This window comes from Gavia stellata, chromosome 3 (genome assembly GCF_030936135.1).
Source record: "Gavia stellata isolate bGavSte3 chromosome 3, bGavSte3.hap2, whole genome shotgun sequence".
Classification (NCBI taxonomy): domain Eukaryota; kingdom Metazoa; phylum Chordata; class Aves; order Gaviiformes; family Gaviidae; genus Gavia; species Gavia stellata.
Window position 1 is genome coordinate 65,557,987 of NC_082596.1, and position 21,167 is coordinate 65,579,153.

General features: G+C 42.0%; 1 protein-coding gene across 1 annotated transcript in view; it reads right to left on the bottom strand.

Annotated features, from left to right (window-relative positions):
- Positions 1-10,319: 10,319 nt before the first annotated feature.
- ZNF516 (zinc finger protein 516) overlaps positions 10,320-21,167 on the bottom strand; it is a 59,161-nt gene continuing 48,313 nt past the window's right edge. Inside the window, exons 3-5 of the mRNA XM_059815528.1 lie at positions 18,019-18,123; positions 17,046-17,113; positions 10,320-10,386 (exon numbers count right to left, since the gene is read on the bottom strand). Of these exons, the coding sequence (XP_059671511.1) occupies positions 10,327-10,386; positions 17,046-17,113; positions 18,019-18,123 (233 nt within the window). The 3' untranslated portion in view covers positions 10,320-10,326. The remainder of the gene's footprint in view (positions 10,387-17,045; positions 17,114-18,018; positions 18,124-21,167) is intronic.

The following is a 21,167-nucleotide window of genomic DNA, read 5'->3' on the forward strand; positions in this document are numbered from 1 at the left end:
TTTACTTATAGTTTCTCCTCCAAATATTTGGCACTTAGAATTAGTATTGCTTTGGCCATCTCTGTCCGAAGAGCACTCCCATTTCAAGAGATGACTATTCACAGCCAGCGATTCAAAATTTCATTTATGAGAATACAACTTGATATTTATGTAAAATCCTACATCTCAAGTATATCTACATAAGAGTAATTTTCTAGAATATTCCACAAAAATCTAAACATACTGAACATTGCAAGGCTTCCCAAGAAGAACTAATTACAATGCCCAACTTAGTATTTGAAGAAAATCTTGAAGCAATGGCTCTGTTCTCATTTAAGTATGTGACTACTGTCTTTATAATGTGCAAAGCATTATAACCATTTATATACGTTCCAAGTGATATATTATCGAGTTGAACCTAGTTTGCCCTTCTTTTGTTCTGGGTTCATAACCTTGCTGTATTATCTTCCATAACTCTATAGCTTGCTAATGCATAATTCAAGCCTCTTATTGACAAAAGGCAGCAGAAAGAAAGAATATTTCAATGCCACTTTCCCACGTAGATAGTATTGCTTTCACTTCAACTGGTATCATTTCCATACTAAAGCCAAATCTTTTAAAGTATATTAAGTATCATTTTCATTGCTTCTTCGCAATTGATTCACTGGGACTACACCTGTTTACCTCCATCTTCTGAGACTACTTTATTGCAAGTTTTTTGTTGTTTTTTCATGGTTTTTTTCCAAGATGGGTTTCTTGCCAAAAGAAGAAACTTCAGTTAAAACATTATGAGCTAACGTATAATATCAGCTTCACACTAATCTCTTGATTTAACTAGAGCTTGGCTTTAGGGCTGGTGTCACAGTTTCCCCAGATGTGGGTAGGCAGCAGGACCATTTTGTGATCATCCTGCAATCCCTATTCTAACCCCTTCATAAAGTGACTATGCAAAATAGGCATATATCAAGTTTCTGTGCATCATCGACTGGAGGTTAAATTTGTCCTCACAGTCAGCCATGCAACTATGCAAAAACCCCACTGATGTTAATGCCATTGCTTCAAATACATGCAGGTGGGAGAAGATATTTTGCGCTTTTTCCATGTTGGCAAAGGATGGAGAGAACTCCAAAGGCTTTCAGTCTCTTATCAGAAACAGCTTGCATCCTTCCAACAGTACAAAAGTGACATGGACTCACAGATAGACAGAATAATTAAAAACAATTAAAGGCTCTGTAAAAACAGCAAAGTATCAAACTTTCCACATCATTACCTGGGCAGGTTAAGACTGTCAAGTTCTTGCGCCTCCACAGACCCTCAGCTCAACGCCCTCCCGTTAGAGCATCTTTTGGAAGCATAAAAAGGACACAACATCTTTCTTTACAGATGGCTGTAGGGCAGTGAGCAGCTACTCTTCCTTTGGACCGGCGCAGTGGAGAGATTGTCACCACATCCTTTACGCACTCCCTGCTGTCTGTGGCTCAGCATACCATACTATGCAAGGACCTGTGTGGGGTGAGGCTCCCCCATAGCCTTCCTACACACCTACACACTTACCTGAGCTGTGAAATCCTGCTCTCTCACATCTAACTTGCCCTGGTCGGCAGCCTCGGCTCAGTCTGAAGCCAGAGTGCCTACAGAACCCACCTGCCCTTCTGGCAAGCAATGTCCACCACCCAGCCAGCATTATTTGTTTTGTATCTTGGTTGCGATAAGGGCAGAAGTTCAGGGCTGACTGGCTGAAACCAAGAGTGCCAGGGCCCATCCCCATGCCAGGTAATGCCTTCAGAGCACTGCGTGTGTCCCCTGTGCATTGCACCTTGCTTCTCAAAGCAGCAACTAGTTTGCTTCACAGGCAGCTTAAAGGCATTCAAGCAGGTAAGTGAGGTGGGCAGAGGGTGAATTTGCCCTCAAGCCCAGCTCAGAGTCACTTCTGCATGGCAACCCACATGCAGCTTTTGCATCAGGAAATGTCTCTGAACATATTGTGTGCGGCACAAGACAGACACCTACCTAAGAGGCCCTTTATACAATAAAGGAAACTGTAAAAATTATTCTGCCAAAAGTAGTATGAAAAATGATCAGAGGAGGCCCTACAAGGCACCTGTACTCCCTGGAGTCACATTTACCAAACCAGCCTCAGTAATAATGTGGCCAAGTCAACATCTAGCTAGGTTTACAGCCTTGGTGCTTCTTCCCATGCCACCGCAGCACTCACCCGTTTCTTCCAAGTTCAAATTCCTGAAGCACTGTAATTCTGGCTACAACCAAAATAATTCCTCTAAACTTAGGAGCTTGTTTTTCTAAAAACTCTCAAATCTTAATAAAGACTCTTTTTCTGAAAAATACTCAGAAAATACAACTTGAGAAGGAAAATTCAGGTGGGTTTAATGGTGCCTCCAGCTGTGCCTCATTTTAAAGTCACTGTTTGTTTAACAGAACCAATGCAAAGGAGGACGAACTCAGTTACCAAATAATTTAATGTCATGCTCTCAAAAAGCAGCAGTTGAGGACAGCAACACTGCTGCTGCTTGGACTACTCCCCTTCTACTTGCCTCACCTTAAAAGCCATGTAATTTCTCACATCATGTGCTGTCAGAGGAGACAAAATAAAAATAACTTAAGTAACTTTGCAGGGAATTCCTTAGATGTTTCTAACCCAGAAAGCACTAAAACTTCCAGGGGCAGTATAGGAAATGGAGTAGCCCATAAACAGTGTGCTGTGAAGTAAATCATCAGCCTCTCCAGAAGCAAGTGAAAAGCCTATGTCATTTTTGACACTTGCTCACTACCTGTCCTTCCCCCTGCCCTCAACACTGTAACTGGCAAATTGCTTTGTCAAAACATTACGTACAACACTGAGGAAAGAACCAGATCTATAAAATCACCCATCACATTATCTTCAGCAATTACGAATGGTGAATTCACTGGAATTTCCCTTGGGTCTGCTTGGATTTAACTCTAGTGCTGCAGTCAACCTAGCTCAGGAAGTTCCTGCAGGCTTCTTGCAGGTCACTTCTGCCCATAGATGACCCCTGGCCAAATGCTAGGGAGCCCTTACTTGCAAAGGGTGAACGCAGAGTTGCAATGAGCCTTTCCAGAAATCACTGCCCAGAGTCTCAATCGCTCATCACGCGCAGGGTCCTCCAGGGAGGTCTGGAACGTCTCCCCAGCTAAAGGAGCTCAGGGCCGCTGGCTGCTGGGCTGCTCCCATTGCATGGTTGGTGCAAAACAACCCCCCCCCCAAATACAGCTGTGGCAAAGCAGAGACACCCTCCTCGATAGCAGGGCTCAGACCAGTCCCGGTTCCCTTCACGGCTCTGTCCTGGTGGATGGGGTCATGGGACGTGAGCGAGCTGCGCTTGCTCTTGCTTGCTGGCTGTGAGCTGGGGAAGCGAGCGGGTCGGGGAAGGGAGCCCAAGGAGGAGCCGTGCACGTGTGTCACTGCCAGGGAAGCAGCAAGCGCATGTTCCCCCTCACCACGCCAGGGCCAGCGGCAGCCAGCAGCCTTGCCCTCTCAGGGCAGGGACGGCAAAGCAACCAGAGCCCAAGCACCTGAGCAAATTTGCACGTAATTCCACCTTCTAGTTAGCAAATTTCCACAAACCCACCACTGCAAAGAGCCCCTAGAGCCTGCCAACAGACCTACCGTTCCTACAGATAGAAAATGTGCTTAATACTGCATCTGCAGGCTTCCTCTAGACTGGCTCTCTGACAATGCAGTCCAGGGATGCTCTCTATTCTGTCAATATTTGAGAAGAAAAAAAACCTGGGGGAAAAAAAAATCATTCCCATATCCACAGCAGAGTTTGCACTTTATTGGGAGCATGGCCACACAGCAACTGATTTGCCATTTGACAGGAGAGGTGGTGAAAAAACCCCAGCAGAGGGGACGGGACTCTCGGCAAGCCCCTGACGTGGACTTCTTGCCAACAGAAACTTTTCCCAGCTGCCTTTTCTCACCACTGCTCTGGAGATGTCACCTCCACCATGGCACAAGCAACCACCTGCATCTGTGCTTTCTGTGGGCAAACAAGAAGAACGGATGAAGAAAAGTCTGGGAGAGCAGTAGCAAGCAAACCAGTTACCATTTAAGTCCATGGTCTTCCATGGGCGAGCCGACCACAGTGACCTCCCACCACTGGCTCCCATCTGGAAGAACAGACCCAGCGTCCCTGCCGCATCCGCATTACTCTCATGAAAACTTGTGGTAAAAGCAAGAAATGGTTCAGTTCATGACCTACTTTCGCCAAGGGAGATCCCTAGCAGAAGCACGTTTGCCGCTCCAATGCTCTGTGGCAAGCCATAGGTCTCAGAAACCACTCACTAGTGGCTCGTTGTCCCAGGCAAGGCACAACAGTGCCCTGTCCCAGAAAAGTAAGTTGAATTCTGGGAGTAAGATGAACTGAAGGACCAGTGTCCCTTTTACTTTATGTCATACCAGAACAATGAATATTTAGAAGATAAATAAATAATTTTTCTCTGCTTAGAAAAATCTTCTAAGATTCCTGTGGTACTTGGGTTGACGATGATGAAATATGACACGCAGAGATTTTCACTTACAGAAAAGGAACATGGGTACCTCACATTTTCTAAACTCTTGACAAGTAACTCACCTTTGTAGATAACACTGATGATACAGAAACAAACAAATCAAGCCATCTGTACCAACCTTACATGAACCACAACTTAAATTTGAGATACAAAGGACTTCACAAAGGAGAGAGCCAAGTGTCTGAAGCCATTTTAATATCAGACATTTTTTCTTAACAGCTTTGAGCATCCCCAGCTCTTTTATCCAGCATACTACGAGGCATCTTAAAATATTCTGTATTAGAGAATGCTATCTGAATGTACCCTCTAGCATCCTCAAAGGATTGCTCCAGTTCAGCATCTGCTTCCAACACCATGCTTTCTTGCCTCCCTTGTGTTTTGTTTTTTTTTTTCCCCTCCTGCTTGGGGCTAATCAGTCTGCTTATTTCTCGAAAAGAGCAATATGCTTTTCAAAACCACTTGGGTACTGGAAAGACCCTTCAGTCCAGCCTCAACTACTCGTAATTATATTCCTAACTCTGGTTCACCCATCAGTCAAGAGAATAAAGATCCAAAAAGGTATTCCCTTATTTTCTGTCAGAACATCATTCAGGCTTATGCCACAAAAGAACATTTTTGCAGAATAAGATGATTCACCAAGTTTAAATTATGTGATTATTTTCTCAACTTTCCAATCCATTTCCCCAGAAGTTGCCTTCACATCCCTTCTCCCTTTCATCCAAATGGAAGCCCTTTGCAATGGGGTCTGCAATGGGCACAGAACTCTTCTGGTTAGGTTTCAGAGCTTCTGCTCCATCTCCACACCCTTTTGATCTATTGACTTCACTCTTTTTGGCAAATTTTCCACTCTTTGGTAATTCTCCTGCAAACCTCTCGCTCCACTCCTGGCTTCTCCTCGGTCCTGTCCTCAGCTTTAGCCTTTCTCATACATTGTCTTCTACTTATTTGAACTTCAGAGGGTTAAAACTTAGCCCCTTACTGATCTTTCATGTGTTTTCTCCCATCTCTTTTTCCTATGGCCCTGGGGGCAACATCCACCTCAGTACTCAAGCCCATACAGCTGGGTCACACTAATGCTCTTGATCCCTTTAATTAAAGCCACAACCAATCAATCCCCTGTTCTGTGCCTGCTTCCTACTCCCAACACAACATCCTTTTCTCTCTCTCAATAGTAAGTGTCCTTCATTTTCCCTAGTAACACGTGATCAATTTGGAAGTAACACTTGTTTCTATCCAGCACATAAGGATTTTCTTCCATCTGTGGTTTGTCCTTTGTCCACCAGCTTTGAATGACAGGAAACTTCTTCTGGGGTTTAGGGTTGGGTTGTGTTTGTTGGTTGGGTTTTTTTTGCTCCCAGAAGCAGCACTAATGAAAAAAAACCTGTAGGTATCACTATAAATTTGTAACAGCTATCGTCTACCTTGAGACAAGCACGGATGTAAACACATAGTTATAGTGCTTCTCAAGAATGCCAGCATACACACAGCCCCACAGAAAGCAGTTAATATGGGAGTACATCTATGGTCCCACTGATCTTAAACTGTTTTACACCTCTAGCTGCTCCAGAAACAATTGTTTCATAATTTATAATTAATGAAAAACTACAGTGGAAGGAATTTTTATACATATTAATGTACACCATTTCATTTTAGTTCCTCTTCAAATACTGGGATCAACCAGGCACTCCTTGCACTATCAGCTCCCAGTGAATCCACACGAGCTTTGCCTCCGACCATTGGATTACCCTGAAGTATGGGGCTGTCAAACACAGCAAAAGAGAAGGGAGAGAGCCCAACAGAAGAGGACTCCGAGCAATTCAGTCCTTCGCACATTACTGCTGGCTTAAAAAATACTGGCTTGCAGGAGGAGCGGGAAATTTGACATAAAATGCAACCTTTCCTACTTCTAACCCAACGCATTTTGTGTGGCAGGAACCTAATAAAGAAGGTACCTCTTGCTTTGTTCCATGTCTTCTCACCACAGGTTGGTTTTTCAAGGAGAAATCTCTAAATATGTCAATGAAGCCTAGCCATCCTGTTAGAGCTGCTGAGACATCCTCTAAGTAGATCAGCACAGAAATAAAGCAAGGAAGGAGAACAAAACCAAACACAGGCCTGGTCATGGGCCCTTTCACCATGAAAACGAGCGAACGGGAGAATGCACTCCCACTACAAGGATGGAATTTCGTAAGGCGACTCAAAACATCACACACGCTCCGACATGTCAAGTGTGACAAATGTACGTGTGTGCTCCATGACACGCAGCACCGCAGAGTACTAGAAGGTGGCAACACGTTTACAGGGACTACCACGAAACGTGCATGATGTCAACACCTGGAAATCCCTCCGGTGACCGATTTTTAACTGACTGACAGTCAACAGCAGAACACTTTTTTTGCAGCAACAGAAGATGCTATTTTCCACAGAATAATTTTCTTAACTAGTTGTTTTCATGTAAGCAGTCTTCCATAGGATGGGGGCAGCAATTTACGCGAAGGCTTCTCACTAAGGACTTTACGTGGTTTTGAAATACAAAACTAAAAACTGTTTTGGCTTTCTAATTTGCTTTCCATTTTGCAGTATGTACCAATTTATCCATAGCATTACTGATGGAAGGAATTTCAAGAATGCAAACAGCATGATAGCAATGTAGTAGCTGATTAGGTCCGTGGAAAAAGTTTCTCCAAGTTCGACTTTTGGTCAGTGTGCAACATTCAGGATACAAAAACATTGTCAGGAAGGTCTTCTTTCACTTTAGCTAGAATAAAAAAGGTCTTCTGCACTTCAGCTAGAATAAACCGTACAAAAACCAGAGAGGGGGAGAGAGAAAGAGAGAGAGCGATAGCAGATACACTGAGAATCTGCAGCGTAGATAATCAAACCCTTTATTGTCTAAGTTACATTAGACTTGCAACACCATAAAAACCTGTTAAAGAAGAAGAAACAGTAGATTGGTAGAGGTAGTAGAAAGTCCCTGTAACAGTCATAAAAGGGCTTTACAGGAGTGTATCATGCCAAAAAAAGTTACCATGTTGCTTAAAAGAGCTGATCAAAGCCCATTGACTAAATAAATAAGGAATACAACTCATTTTAAATACTATGGCCTAACTAAAATAACAAATCAATACAATACAATGATAAAGAAGAAAAAAGAAATTGTGGGATTTGCTTCTGAAAACAGATGGGCTTTAAGGTTGGCTTTCCCCACCCACTCTTACTTCTTGTTTAATTAAGTGAAAATCTCATTTCTGTGCTATACACAGCATATAATTATTTAAACTGATTTCCCCTACTGTTGTTCTTCATGGAGCTAAATTATGATTGTAAACTTTGCTGATTAGTACCCTGGCAATGGCAGTGACAGCACTAGCTTCTCTGTCAGAAATTCTGGAAGAAAAGCTCCAGAAAAAAGCTTTTGGCTCTAAATATGATTTTCTACATCAGCTTGCAAAAAAAAGACTATTAAAAAAAGAGAAATTACAAATGTACACTACACTTTTGTGCCATTTTGGGTACAGAAGAGTTTTTAATAACTAAAACACAAACAAACAGACTAAGCAACTAGCTTTTGTGCATTCCTGAACTGCATTACTTTCACTCATGGAAAATATGACTCAGAAAAGCAACAAAACAAAAGCAGAACACAAAAAAAACCCAAACAAAACAAACCGAGAAAGCTAGTGCAAACCCAAAATGATAATCATTAAGCAACACAGCAAAATATTTCATTTTTTCTTTTTTTCCTCCTTTTTTTTCTTTTTTTTCGTGTACAATGGAATGTGTCTATGCGACCTCCCTCAAAATAACTTCACAGAACAGTTAATTACAGTCACTTATAAAAGTATTTGCACAGACATTCCTAACTACACCGAGACTTACAGAGAATTCTGGTATACACCTGGTGTAATAACATAAGGAAAAACTAGTTTAAAAAATATATATAAGAAAGTTAATTTGCATTGTTGCAAATGTTGCAAAGTAACAAAAACTGTCAAGTAATTTAAAACAAGTAGCAAGTAGTATCCAGAACCAATTACTGACTAGATTTTTTAAAAAAAAGCAACGCCCCCACCCACCTAAACTGTTAGAACAGAAAGATCACGCTTCAAGGTTTTTTTTGCTTTTTGTTTTTTTTTAAACAAATCTTTGTGTCAGAAGCCCATTTCTACAAAAACAGCACTATTCCATTATTGTATTAAGTAAACTGTTGCTCTCACCTGTATTAAAGGTTAGCATCATTTCTGTACATGTAAAATTATTGCTTTTTTGAAAAATATATTTAGCATGCTAGGTTTTTTTTTAATCCATTTCCTGCCTTTACAAAATGTTACAATTTAAAAAAAAAAACTAGTAAAGCTTTTGCAAAAATTTTCACAGAACATTTTCTTTCAAGGCAGCAGTAACTTTTGATAATGCATAAAATTATATGTGCAAAATCTGAAACTCTCAGAAATATTACCATCACACATAGTGTCACAGCAATAAGAAAAGAAATATTTATATCTGTGGAATACATTTTTAATTGCTTACACTGCATGGTTTAACAACCTGTTATGTGCCACAACCCCACCTTGAAAACTTGCAGTTAAAGAGTTACTGTAGAAGAGGTATATAAAGCTTTTTTTTTTTCTTTTTTTCCTAACACCACCAGTGATCACCAAGTACAAGACATGACACATTTATATGAACATTAACCTGCCACCACAAAAGAAGTTCCTCGTCTTTCCAAAACATCACTGGGCCCAGGGAGGAGCAGTAGCTGGTCTGCTGAACCAAATGTAGGAGCAGAGAGTACCTTATGGGCCCAGAGCTGCCTGAACTTGTTCAGTGACACCTCTTCTCTTCTAAACATACAGATCAGCGGTGTTAAGACAGCTGAGTGCTTTTATTATTTTTTTTCAAACGTGAAGACTTCCTTTGTGATCAGGTCGAAGAAAGTAGCCCTGTTACAAAAAAAGGTCCTGAGAGTAAAACACAGAAGCCTGTTTTTTTTTCCTTAGTGTTCAACTAGCTTTTCTTTTCCAAAGCCGAATAGAAGCTTTTCTCTGGAAGTGTTTCAATTTCCATATTCACATACTATTAATGGTGCGCAGTCAAGAGCAAGAGCACTAGAAATGCAAGTGGTCCCCAAACTGCAATGAAACAAACCATTGCAGAATGACGGTCTTTCTCTTTAGTCCCTTTAATCCTTCATCAAGCATTGCTTTCTCAGCACCGAATGCCACCTTTTCCCTGCACCCCCCCTTCTTCCTCTCTGGTTTTTTTTTTTTTTTAATTTGCTTTTCAGTATGACAGGCAGTGGCAGTTTCATTAATTAATACTTCTCCAGCCCTCGAATCCACTGCTGTTTTTCAAATGTATCAAATAGTCATTGTGAGCATCAGGGAGGTTTTTGTTACAGTGCTTAACTTCTTCATGCTGTCCAAATCACATAAAGTTTAATTTTTCCAGTGTCTCAAACTTCTCTTGATTAATATAGATGCCTTGTGCTGCCACAGTGCTTGCCAACTCCACTGTTTATTATAAAAGAAATAAGGAACCATGGGACTGATTAGTACGTCAATTTATATATATCTTGTGTAGCATCTTCATTTATTTTAAAATGATTAACAGCGCAGAGGCACCCCCCTCCTCGCAGAGCGCTGGTTTCAGTCTCGCACAGCGGCTCCGGGCGAGGCGACGGCTGGCAGGGAGGCTGCTCTGCAGCTGCCGGGGTGCGGGGCAGCTGCACGGGGGGCTGCCGGCGCTGCCCATCGGGGTGGGGGCCGCTGGCATGGGGGCTCCTCCGCCGGGGCTCTAGGTTCCCTTCCGGAGAGGCAGCGTGTGGGCGACCTCCCCACCGCCGTGGTCTCTGCCCTGCAAGAAGGACAACACAGGGAAAAGCTCATTCTCGCCTCCGCTCCCACGCGCAACCCTCCAGCAAGCCCTGCTGGCGTTCGTTACCCTTTATTAACATCATGTACATTCATTTTGGCCCACCACATCAGAAGTTTTTTTGGATTTTTTTAAGCATCTCCAGCAATAGCAAAGTGTGTCAGGCCCATATAAAGTCCCTGACAGACTAGAAGAACCAGTAATAGCTTCTGATGGAGCAGTTCAGAGAAGGCTGAGAACAAGGAGGGGAAGAATAGGCCTCCAAAAAGCAGAATTTTGAGCCAGCCAAAAGGGATTCATAACTAGATCAGCATTTTAAAAAGGCTGAAGTTTGAGGTCACAGAAGCAGCTGAAAGAAGAAAAACTGAATTCTTGTGCAGGTCTGTCAAATGCTAAGGCAGCTTTTTTTTCCCCCCCTTGTCATCTTCCTTTTATTTTTTTAGCCAATTTTCATGAATAATTACCATGTTGGAAAAAAATAGCAGGGATATTCTAAAATCAAGTGAAATTAAAGATAACATCATGAATAAGTGGGAGCCTGCAGCTCCCAAGAAAAGCTTTAAAATGACATTTAGAACATCACTGTCGGAACAATGCAGTTTACAATCCTGATCCTAAAACAACATGGCAAGATTAATCTTACATAAATGCATTATCCTTAAGCTAAAGTCTTGATGAAGTGAAACAGACCATTTTAAATTAATGCAACATAAAATACGGCACCCATGTAAAATCCAAGCGAGTTTCAAGCTGTGCCTATGGCAGCCCTCGAAATAGCTAAAGAAAGCCCAGCTCTGGCTGACATAATGTATTAAGTGCATCTCTTTTGTTAATAGATTTAGAAAATTCCTAATTAAACCTGGCCTGAGATTCATGACATTTACCAGTCAAAGTTTGGTTTAAGTCGGAAAGATTTGCAACAAAATTAAAGAAAAAAAAAGCTGCTGTACAGACCGCAATATATTTGAAATGTAGGAAACAGTAACTGAATGAGAGATGTGATAAAACTTCCTTAGTTGGATGCTGAATTTCCTGCAGTAAACCAAGAAAGATGCTTTACATTTTTGCACGGCTGCATCATGCCTGAGAGACAGAGCCACAATTCCAGGAGGAGGCATTCATCATTAAAACGTCTGGTATCGAACCGGCTCTACGGACACGGGGGAGCGCAGCAGGGTTTTGCCAAGCTGGGGGAGGAGGGAGGGAGAGAGGGGGAAAGGATGGCAGACACCTTGCCCCAGTTTCCCTGGGTAAGAACTAAAAAAAGGGGTGTAATTAGGGGCGCTTTTTTGGGATGGATACTCTGCAGGGTGCTGGGTGGTGGAGGCATGCCCTGCAGGTCCAGGCGCTACCCGCCCATGGACCACGCAGCATCGGGGACCTGCGAAAAGGCTAATCCGTCCTCCGTCCTCCTCCCACGTGACAGGGACATGCAGAGGGGCCAGGGACAGCGGGGGGGTGGGTGACTGGACCCCCCCGACGCACGGCCGTGCTCTCGGTTTCACTGTGCCAAAACCTACCCAGTGGCTCACCCCCTTGTATTTGCACCATCCCAAGGGGGCAGAGGGAGGCCTACCCTCCTACCTATCTGAAGTGGAATCAAACCAGTGTTTTGCACAAGATCAAAAGCTACCGCTCAGCATGTTTAAAATATGTTAGTGGGCCAGTGAGGTTTTGAACCAGCTGATACATAGCTGGATTGAATTCTTCCTGAAGTATGAAAAATTTACCATTTTAAAAAGCAGGCTTTCTTCACTTTCAGCATTTTAGAGGGGAAAAAAAAGCAGGGCTTTTTCATTTATGAAACCTACAGCTTCCATGCCAAAAGCTGCTTTCATACCTACTTCTAGGGCTTTTCACCCGTTAACAGGAAAAATCTCAGTTTGTGTGCATCTTAATATATTGGAGACAGATTATTGCATGACATTGAAATAAATCACAATAATCAGTTTGGAGCACAGATACCTCTCCAGTTTGCTGGCAAGGGGAAAGTGTTGGGACAAGAACTACAGCTGCTAATCCTGTCTATAATGCTCATAAACTAACAGACATACAGTAAATGCATATTACTCAGATGCTGGTACAGCAGCCTCCATGATTCCTTGATTGTTTGCATTATAATCTCCATATGTATGAACGAGACAAATTAGGTTGCCATTTATTTGTTCATTATCTATTATTTTGATTAATGGAATTCTTGTTCTCAGAATAACTATTTAAAAATAACATTTGCAATAATGAGGACTGAACTATTAATCATGATCTTTAGAAGAAACTCTGCAAGGAACTGGGGCAAGACATTTCATATGAACGAATGTCATAAATAGGACCTCTAACAGACAGTGCTAAAAATTCAAATGCAAAAAAGAAAACCCAATCAAACCCAGAAACCAATGGTTTAAGTAACTTTTTAATCTGTTTTTTTTTTTTTCGCTCCTCCCTTTTCACCAAACTTGCTTTAGGACAAGCAGTGCTGTAGTGATGCTGTCTATAAAAAGATTAGAGGTAACAGATGCCCCCAGCCTTTCTACCTAGACCCTCTGCAATATATAAACCGTTTTCTTGATGGTTCATTCCAGTCTGTCTATCCCCCAAATTCTGACTATTCACATTTATTCTATCTCAAGTATTGAACACTTATAAGAAATATTTTAAAATATTTATAGTGGAGAAAATCAAGCCTTATGGACTCCTTAATGAACGTGGTTTACCCCTGTCACACAGGACCTACTATGCACCTCTCTTTTCAGTGAACGAGGCCCAAGAACAGTGGTGTCCACAGCTCTTTCACAGAAAAGGACTCTCATTGCCTTCTGGCATGCAGAAAGCTTCAGCCGGAGATATCCACAATACCAACAGCTCATTTTTTTCCTGGGCTTTAGCTTTTAACTGATTTTCCATGAGCAAAAGGCTGTTTTTCCAGAGAAGTCAAAGGTTGGAGTTTTGGGGGTTTTGCTTGTTTCACTCACACAAAAGACACAGAACTTGGTGACTGACTCCAGCACTGCAAATATGCTTCACATATATATACTCTCAATTAGACAGAACTCTTCCTCGTTGCTAACCAGTAAATCATGCCTTTTGAACACCCAATTACTTGTCCCTTAAAATTTTTAGAGCATATTATTTGACAGAGCACTGACAGAGGATAAACTATATTCCTAAAGTGAGCCAAGTTTTTACACGTTTTTAAAAATAAAACAGAAGATGTTAAACGCAAGGCATATGTACTAGAAATTGCTACCACTACTGTCACCATTTTACAAAAGCAGGCCAGAGACTGACTCCTGTGCCACTGAATGCACTTCAGAATTGGGCTTCTGGGTGCAATGTCGCAGCATCAGGCACTGTCTCTGAAATGACACCGTGCTTTGGGAGGGCTCTGCTTTGAGAGCTGCAGCGGCTTCGAGATTCACATGGTCATACGGATCCTTCTGAAGGGGAGCCAGCTTCTGTCTTGCCATGTATAAGCAATCTGAGCGTGGTCCCCCAATTCATGTCTACTAAATCAGGTCTTTGGATGCTGCTTAGTGTATTCCAAATTAAGATACATATTCATTGTGGATAAGCAAGCTTAATTATGGATATATTGGGATATTTAGCATTTATAAAAATATTCAGAATATTCAGTATGTTTTAATATGGCAGCATTTCAAGAGAATCTAGATGACTTCGCACCGATTGTATTGACTCGGGGTATTTAATGAGCATTTTTTTGTCCTTTACACAAAGAAGAGTAGGAAATATTCCAGAGTTCACAGGAAATTCATTTGATGTAAAAATGTGCTTTTTTTTTTTTTAAAGCATTCAGGTAGAAGTAAGAAACCACAGTAAATAATGTTATGAAAAAGATGAACACCTTGTTTCCTATGTTTTGTTTATATTTCATTGGAGCTGATAACGAAGCACGAAACTCAGCCCAATGCTAATATTATAAAAACTGGGTGTATATGGTCATTTTTACACGTCCCTATAGGTGGCCTACTTTTCAGTGATGCTGAACACCTGCATCTCTGGTTGGTGGTTCATTGCCTTAAAGTAGCTTTCTTACTTCGACATCTAAATATAAAATTAGCTGGTTCATGTTTGAAAAAGCCTGGCTGTAGACCCTATTTTTAAGGCGTGGAATTAACATTATTCTGTGAGAAAACTGCTATATAATGTAGCACCGTTGTAAGCTACTATGCTGGGGGACTTTAAAAGCCCTACCTAACATTCTTTCATAAAGAAAACCTTTAGAGATGATCTTCTGGTTGACAACTGAAGGGAATGGGACAACTGTGAAATACTAATATTAATATTTTTACTCTTTAGCAGACTACTCAGGGGAAGATATTTTACCTGTAAGGAGGAAACATTACGTAAAGTGAATCATTTCCACTTAACATAAAAAACCCCCCTTTCATTCTCAAGCTACCATGCATGGTAACTATTGTTTCTTCCTCGGAGCGTGTGCGCAGCGCTTCTGTGACTTGAACTGACTTCACACCATAAACTCTCACGAATAGATCTGTCCCCAATTAAGAAATGAAATAAAGACATGGAATGACAATGTTTAAAGTGGGAAATCGTAAAGTTGCTAGAATGCTGCAGGCATCATTCTCAGTGAGAGCTTGTTTCTGTGCTTCTAAAGGCCCCTACAGCTGCAGGTAGAAATGAGTGTATTCCCTCCCTAACGCCTAGGGATTACGCAGGTGGAGTCTTCTGGGGGAGCGCAAAGCCCGCTCGCGATGCAAACAAGCAAAACAGCAGACAACTGAATAATCCTAAGCGACACAGACGCTGACAAACTGAGACAAAGGCTGATACTGAGGAGCAAACAAGACAAAAGAAAGGGAACTATCTCCTGGAGAAGTGATCACACCGCAGCTTCTGTGGAAGAAATAGTAACTGGCAAGAGACAAAGTGATTCATGAAGCTAATCCCTACCCAGTATTCTGCTGTATTGAGAGATGCTGTAATTTAATCAAATACTTTGAAGACAGATTGACATAGACTGAGACTGCAAAAGCAAACTACATTTGCTGTGGAAGAAGTTAGTCAATAAATTCTGGCATGGCAGTAGTTTACAAAGAAAAGATTATGAGTATATTTATTGTGCAGTAATATAACCCAAATTAGGAAAAAAGTTCAGATGTGGACTGAGCTGCCACATCTCTTTTTGGATAGATACGGCCATTTCAGAATTTTTTGGAAATGTATTTCCAACTTTGACGTTACGTTGTCTTTCAGAGGAAAAAAGCCCAGATGCCTTCAGAACCCAATCTCAACTACACATGAGATAAAACCACGAGCAGGAAAACATTAAACAGCATTTTAAAGATGCTTAGGTTTACTAAATCTACATTACCAAACCAATGAGAACCAAAGACTAGTTGAGCTAGTTTGCAGAGCTGGAGCGTTCCACTCTGTCGCATACTTCTACTGAGAAGTATGTCCTTGCACGATTTTATTATGTAAGCATCATAAGGACAGCATTTTCACCTAGTTCTCCAACTACGGAATAACTTCACTGCTACTGTCCCACAAAAGCAAAGGAAACACTGCCCACAACAACTACTGAGTGCTATGCCATCTTGAAAACTTTATGAGGAGAGTTGTCGGCCACTCCTATGGCCTGACGGCAACTCCGATACTCCTGTGGCAGCAGCCTTTGGGCCAAAAAGATGCTAGTGCAACAGAGAAGGTGCTAAGAGTCTCTATGAAGGGTGCAGCTTATGAACTATGCAGTGTGGTGGCGCCCAGCAAGGATGTCTACTGAGCAAGTAGAAACCAACTCCTAAACTTCACGAAGGCAGGACTAGCATGGAGATGCATTCTCTAAGCATGGCCAAAACCATCTGCAATCATTTAGTAAGAGACAGGAGGACAAGAAAAGTGCTGTAATCAAAATTGAACTAAAAACATGGATGAAAGAAAAAGTGAGTGATGCTGAACACTGTTTCACAATGAAAGAAAACTGCCCATGAGAAGGTGTACCCTGAAATGCAGCTGCCAAACTGGAAGACAGAGTGGGAAGGTCCAGGTTATGACACTGGTCTCCAAAGACATAAGGTACACTAAACAAATTCAGTTTAATGGTTTTCTGTGTAACAGCTTTGTCATGTATAATATAGAGCACTGAGAAGTGTTTGTTAAGACAGGAAACTCTGTATACTAGAAACAGAAAAGCACACCACCACACAGGGTCCACAGAAACTGGAGGTTGAAAGCCTTTCAAAGGCCAGATACTGGATATCAGAGTATGAATACTCTTCAGAAAAATACAGACTAAGTGTTAACTGTATTGTTGCAGCAGAAAATGTGTTAGTTGTAAAAGCAAATTATTTCTAGGAATTCTTTATGTACTATCTCATTATTACATATCACTGCGCATTACAGAGTCACCTATCCCACCCACTCCCCAGTAAGCTGGTAACATGTTTATTTAAACACTAACTACCTGCTCTACAATTAACTGACTCTCTATGTAACAAACTTTGATAAAACGCTTAAAAAATTTAAGAGCTAAAAATCAAGCAACAACGTTATTATTTATACATGTTATAAAACAGTCAGCGCTTTAGTGATGAGTGTAACTGTGCAACTTTTTCCCAGCTACCACATTAAAAACCAAACATCCAATTAATTGTAAAACATACTTGTTTTGGGGCATCTGCGGAGGTGGTGTGAACTTCAGTACCTCGGAGTCCATTAGACTCAAATACCACTGTGGGAACAAGGGGGCTTGTTAACAGATGAACATTCAAGCTTCGTTAGTGCATGTACATTATTTGAGACCATTACAGATTAACCACGTTCAAAAAAAGACACCAGCTACTAGCCTGTGGCCGGAAAATACCAATTTACCGTAACACTTACTGTAAGAGAGTCTGCTAATGGCAGCCTAGGGCCACTGCCCTTTTTAATTCAGACTTCGGCGCTGAAGAAAGCAATCACTGACAACATTAATTATCAGTGTATGTGTAAAGGGACCCTCTTCTTGCATTACTTACCATTTGGCCTCTGTCATTTTGCATCAGACTGGCTTATGTATGCATCATTCACACTTTTCAGGAGGAACCTGCTAGTCTCACTGTCTCGTGCAATGCTCAGGAGGTCTCTTGACACCCGTGGCTTTAGCCTTCTACAGCCTCAACCACAGACCCTACCTGGTTAAAAATGGCTGGTAGGGATTTCCCATTTTAGGGCTGACCGGTCTGCGGAAAAATCTCGTTTCCCGCACAAACGTTCCTGTCAACAGCAACGATGAGGCAAAACAAAGCCTTATGTTGTGCTGAAAGGGGTACTTTGATTTCTATTTGTGCTGGTGGCAACAGAATTCATTTGCATATTCATTTCTGACTACCCTATTCTCTAATTAAAATAAAAGATTTGCAAACAGACTTATCTTAAATGCATTGCAATTTTATGGAGTTCGGGCAGGGATCAGGTAAGCAATATCCAGGGAACAAGAGCAACAGTCGTAAAAATAAAAAACCCCTGTCTATTAGATTTAGGTACTGGAATTAACTTAGGTTAACATGGTATGTGAAACATAATCCTTGGCATTTTGTTAGCTGGATCTGAAAGCAGGCAAGCAGGGAGAAAGCAAGAGCAAGTGTGAAAAGGTACCTGCGTGGGACCTCTGATGAGTCCTGAGGTGACTGGTTTGGGTAAAGCATTTTCCACATTCTCTGCAGACGCAGTCTCCTTGGCGTGTTTGTGTCCTGAGCATCCCTGTAGTCAGGAGTGAGGGAGGGAGGGAGGAGGAGGTGGGGGGGAGAGGAGAGAGGAAAGTTGAGAAGAAAACATTATGCCAGAAGAAAACATCATTAGTATGTCTAATGTGTCATTATGTGAGGCTACCTTCAGGCCCTGGATGACAACTGTCAGCCTTCATCTAGGCACTGGCTGACAGGCCAGGCACACACAGGACTGCAAGAATGCATAAATTACATTGAATTAAAAAATGCTCCCCATGATGTGCCCGCACCAGGACTGGCATGTCAGGTGTGCGCTTTTCAGAGCAGCTGGATCCACTTCTCAGCCATCACCCAGCTTTGTCAAGCAGTACATCAGGCAAATCAAAGTGACTCCAGCGTGGCGGAGACAAGTCACATGGATAATAGGAAGTGAGTAGGACCAGAGCCCGACTGTCCCCCCCGGGCGGCAATACCTCAGAGACAAATGCAGAGCGAGTGGAGCCATCACAGACTGATCAAACCTTTCGCCCCTGCCTACCTGCCTGCCGGTGCTGCTTTGACCCCAGACCTCTGAGGCACAGACGAAAGACATCTGTGAATGAAAGTGTCATTCCGGACATTTTGAGCTGGTAGCAGCGCAGCAGCCTTCCCCCAGCCCTGGGTAAACATGTTTTCTAGGCCATTAGCATTTGTGGAAAACCACTCAAACCTCTCCTTTTTCTCCAAAGGTCAGTTTACAGCATCTGACTTAAAGGGCTGGTCTTTGTCTTTTTGCTGCTGATCAAAAAAGACACATTTGACTTTTATTGGGCTTTTTTATTATTAAAAAAAAATGTACGTTTGAACATCATCTTTTCTATTTTGGTAAAACGCCCTCCTCGGAAGGAAAGAGTTGATGTTTCCATTTGCCACTGGAATACTTTGGCTTTTAAAGAAATTCTCAGGGGGTTGTCAGCGGAAGTGAAGTTTCAGCTTTGCTTTAATTTTTCCCCCCGTTACAGCATTTAAAAAGAATAAAATTGTGAACAGAAAAGTGGCAACAAAAAAACCCCCCACAATTGAAAAATCAACTGCAGGATGCCAGAGGGCTCATCCAAAATATAGATGCTGTACCTGGAAATCAATGGAAAAGACAACGGGCTGCCATTTACTCTTCTGGTACAGCACCAAGTGTCCTGCGATGGTTTTTACCACAGCATATATTGAAAAGAAATGTCTGGCAGAAAAAAAAAAAAACCACTCACAAATTGTTATCTCTTTTTATAATAGCACCTCCTGCAGATGGCAGCACAGTCTGTATAATGGAGCTGAACACACACCCAACAATTAAGCTCCTGGCAGTGAAATACAAGATGGATTTAGGGGCAAATTCAGATCATGTATACCCACACACAAAAGGGGGGGGAAAAAAAAAAATCACATGAATTCCAATGAGAGCTTCACCATACTATAATGACATGGATTTGCCTTGTAAGGCAGTCAAGGTCTGTTACTGTTACCAGACCAAGTCGGGTCTGTTACTAGCGTTTTCCCCTCACTGGTCAGAACTACAGCTGCAAGCCTGAAAGCAAAGCTGGGCGAAGTGTGTTGAGGGACCAGACGTGGCCTTTGCCAGACCGCTGTGCCTGCTGCTGGACAGGCAGGGACAGGCAGGGCAGGGCTATGCTATCAGCAGAGTGGCTCCCGTGGAGCCTGGGAGACCTGGGTCCCTCAGGTGGTTTTCTGCCACCTCTGGAAAGACATTTAATCTCTCTTTACCCCAAGTCTCCCTCTGTGAAAGGTGAATACACTTGTCTCAGCAGCCATTATGGGCCCGATCCAACAGCCTTCATGGAAACACTGCTCCCACTTGAATCGTGCATGAGGCAGGCTGAGGATGCTGTTGCAAGCTAACACCCTGTACAAACGCCGAAGGTGGGCAGGTTATGACTTTCACCTAACCCCTCCCTGGCACTCACTTTCTCATAGTTATTTAAAAAACGGGTAGAAAAAATTGATTGCTTCCAGGTATATGTGCCATTGTTGCAATTCCTAAGGACCACCATAAGGCTTTTGATAGTTCAGAGCTTTGAGCTATGGGCATCATTGCTGCAAGGCAATACCCCTATGAGTCATCACTCAGGTTATCCTGTATGTGAACAAAAGAGGGTGGATGACTACAGGTGTTAGCAAATTAAGGTAAATGAACGTGACTATCTGAATGGGAGCTCCTGCAAAACCCATGCTCAAAGCTGGTCTCAAAGGAGCCCCAGGGAAAGAATGCATCTGCTGCTATAACCCATCCTTTCCTAATATGGCAATTCATGTAAGTATCATGAATAAAATAAATAACCACTTTTAAATGTAACAATAAGACTCTCTATACAAGAATTTGGGAAGATCGGGCAGTGTGAATCAAACCTAGCCTAAGCACAGCAAGCTTTGTGTTTGGAGCTGTATCACAACAGTACGTACAGCAACTCTTTTTCCAAGGACACACTGGAACAGACACAAATATAAAAGGAAAGGATCCCAGAAATAAATCCAGTCACTCTAAGGGAAGTTGAACACTGCCATACCACACACTAAAATATTCTACTACAATCCAAGATTGAGGTAGTATACCAAACACCCAAGTAAAGCCTATCGGGAACATTCAATTGGGGAAAAAAAACATGTGACAAATAGTAAACCTAAGTGGGATTTTTCGTTGTTGTTTATGTCACAACTGCCATATTCACACTGCCATATGAAGACTTAATTGTATGATGCATACTGACTCACAGGGCTCAGTATAGGGCTGTGTGTTATTTCAGACAAGGTTCATTTACCCTCCTCTATTCGCAGTTGGTAGGATCTTGTTCCTTTTGCCTGCAGCAGCTTTTTTAGTGCTATGAAAAACAGCCATCGTGCCAATTGGTTTGGAGAACCATCAACAACCTGGAAGTTGTATATAAAATAAAGACAAGCTACATAAAAAACAAAGTTTCAAATTCTGAAAACTTGATTGCTGTAAAACACTTGGAATGAAAGAAGATATTTCAAAGCAGAGATGGGCACTAAATAACTCCCAGTTAAAGTGTCTCTGGAAATCACTGC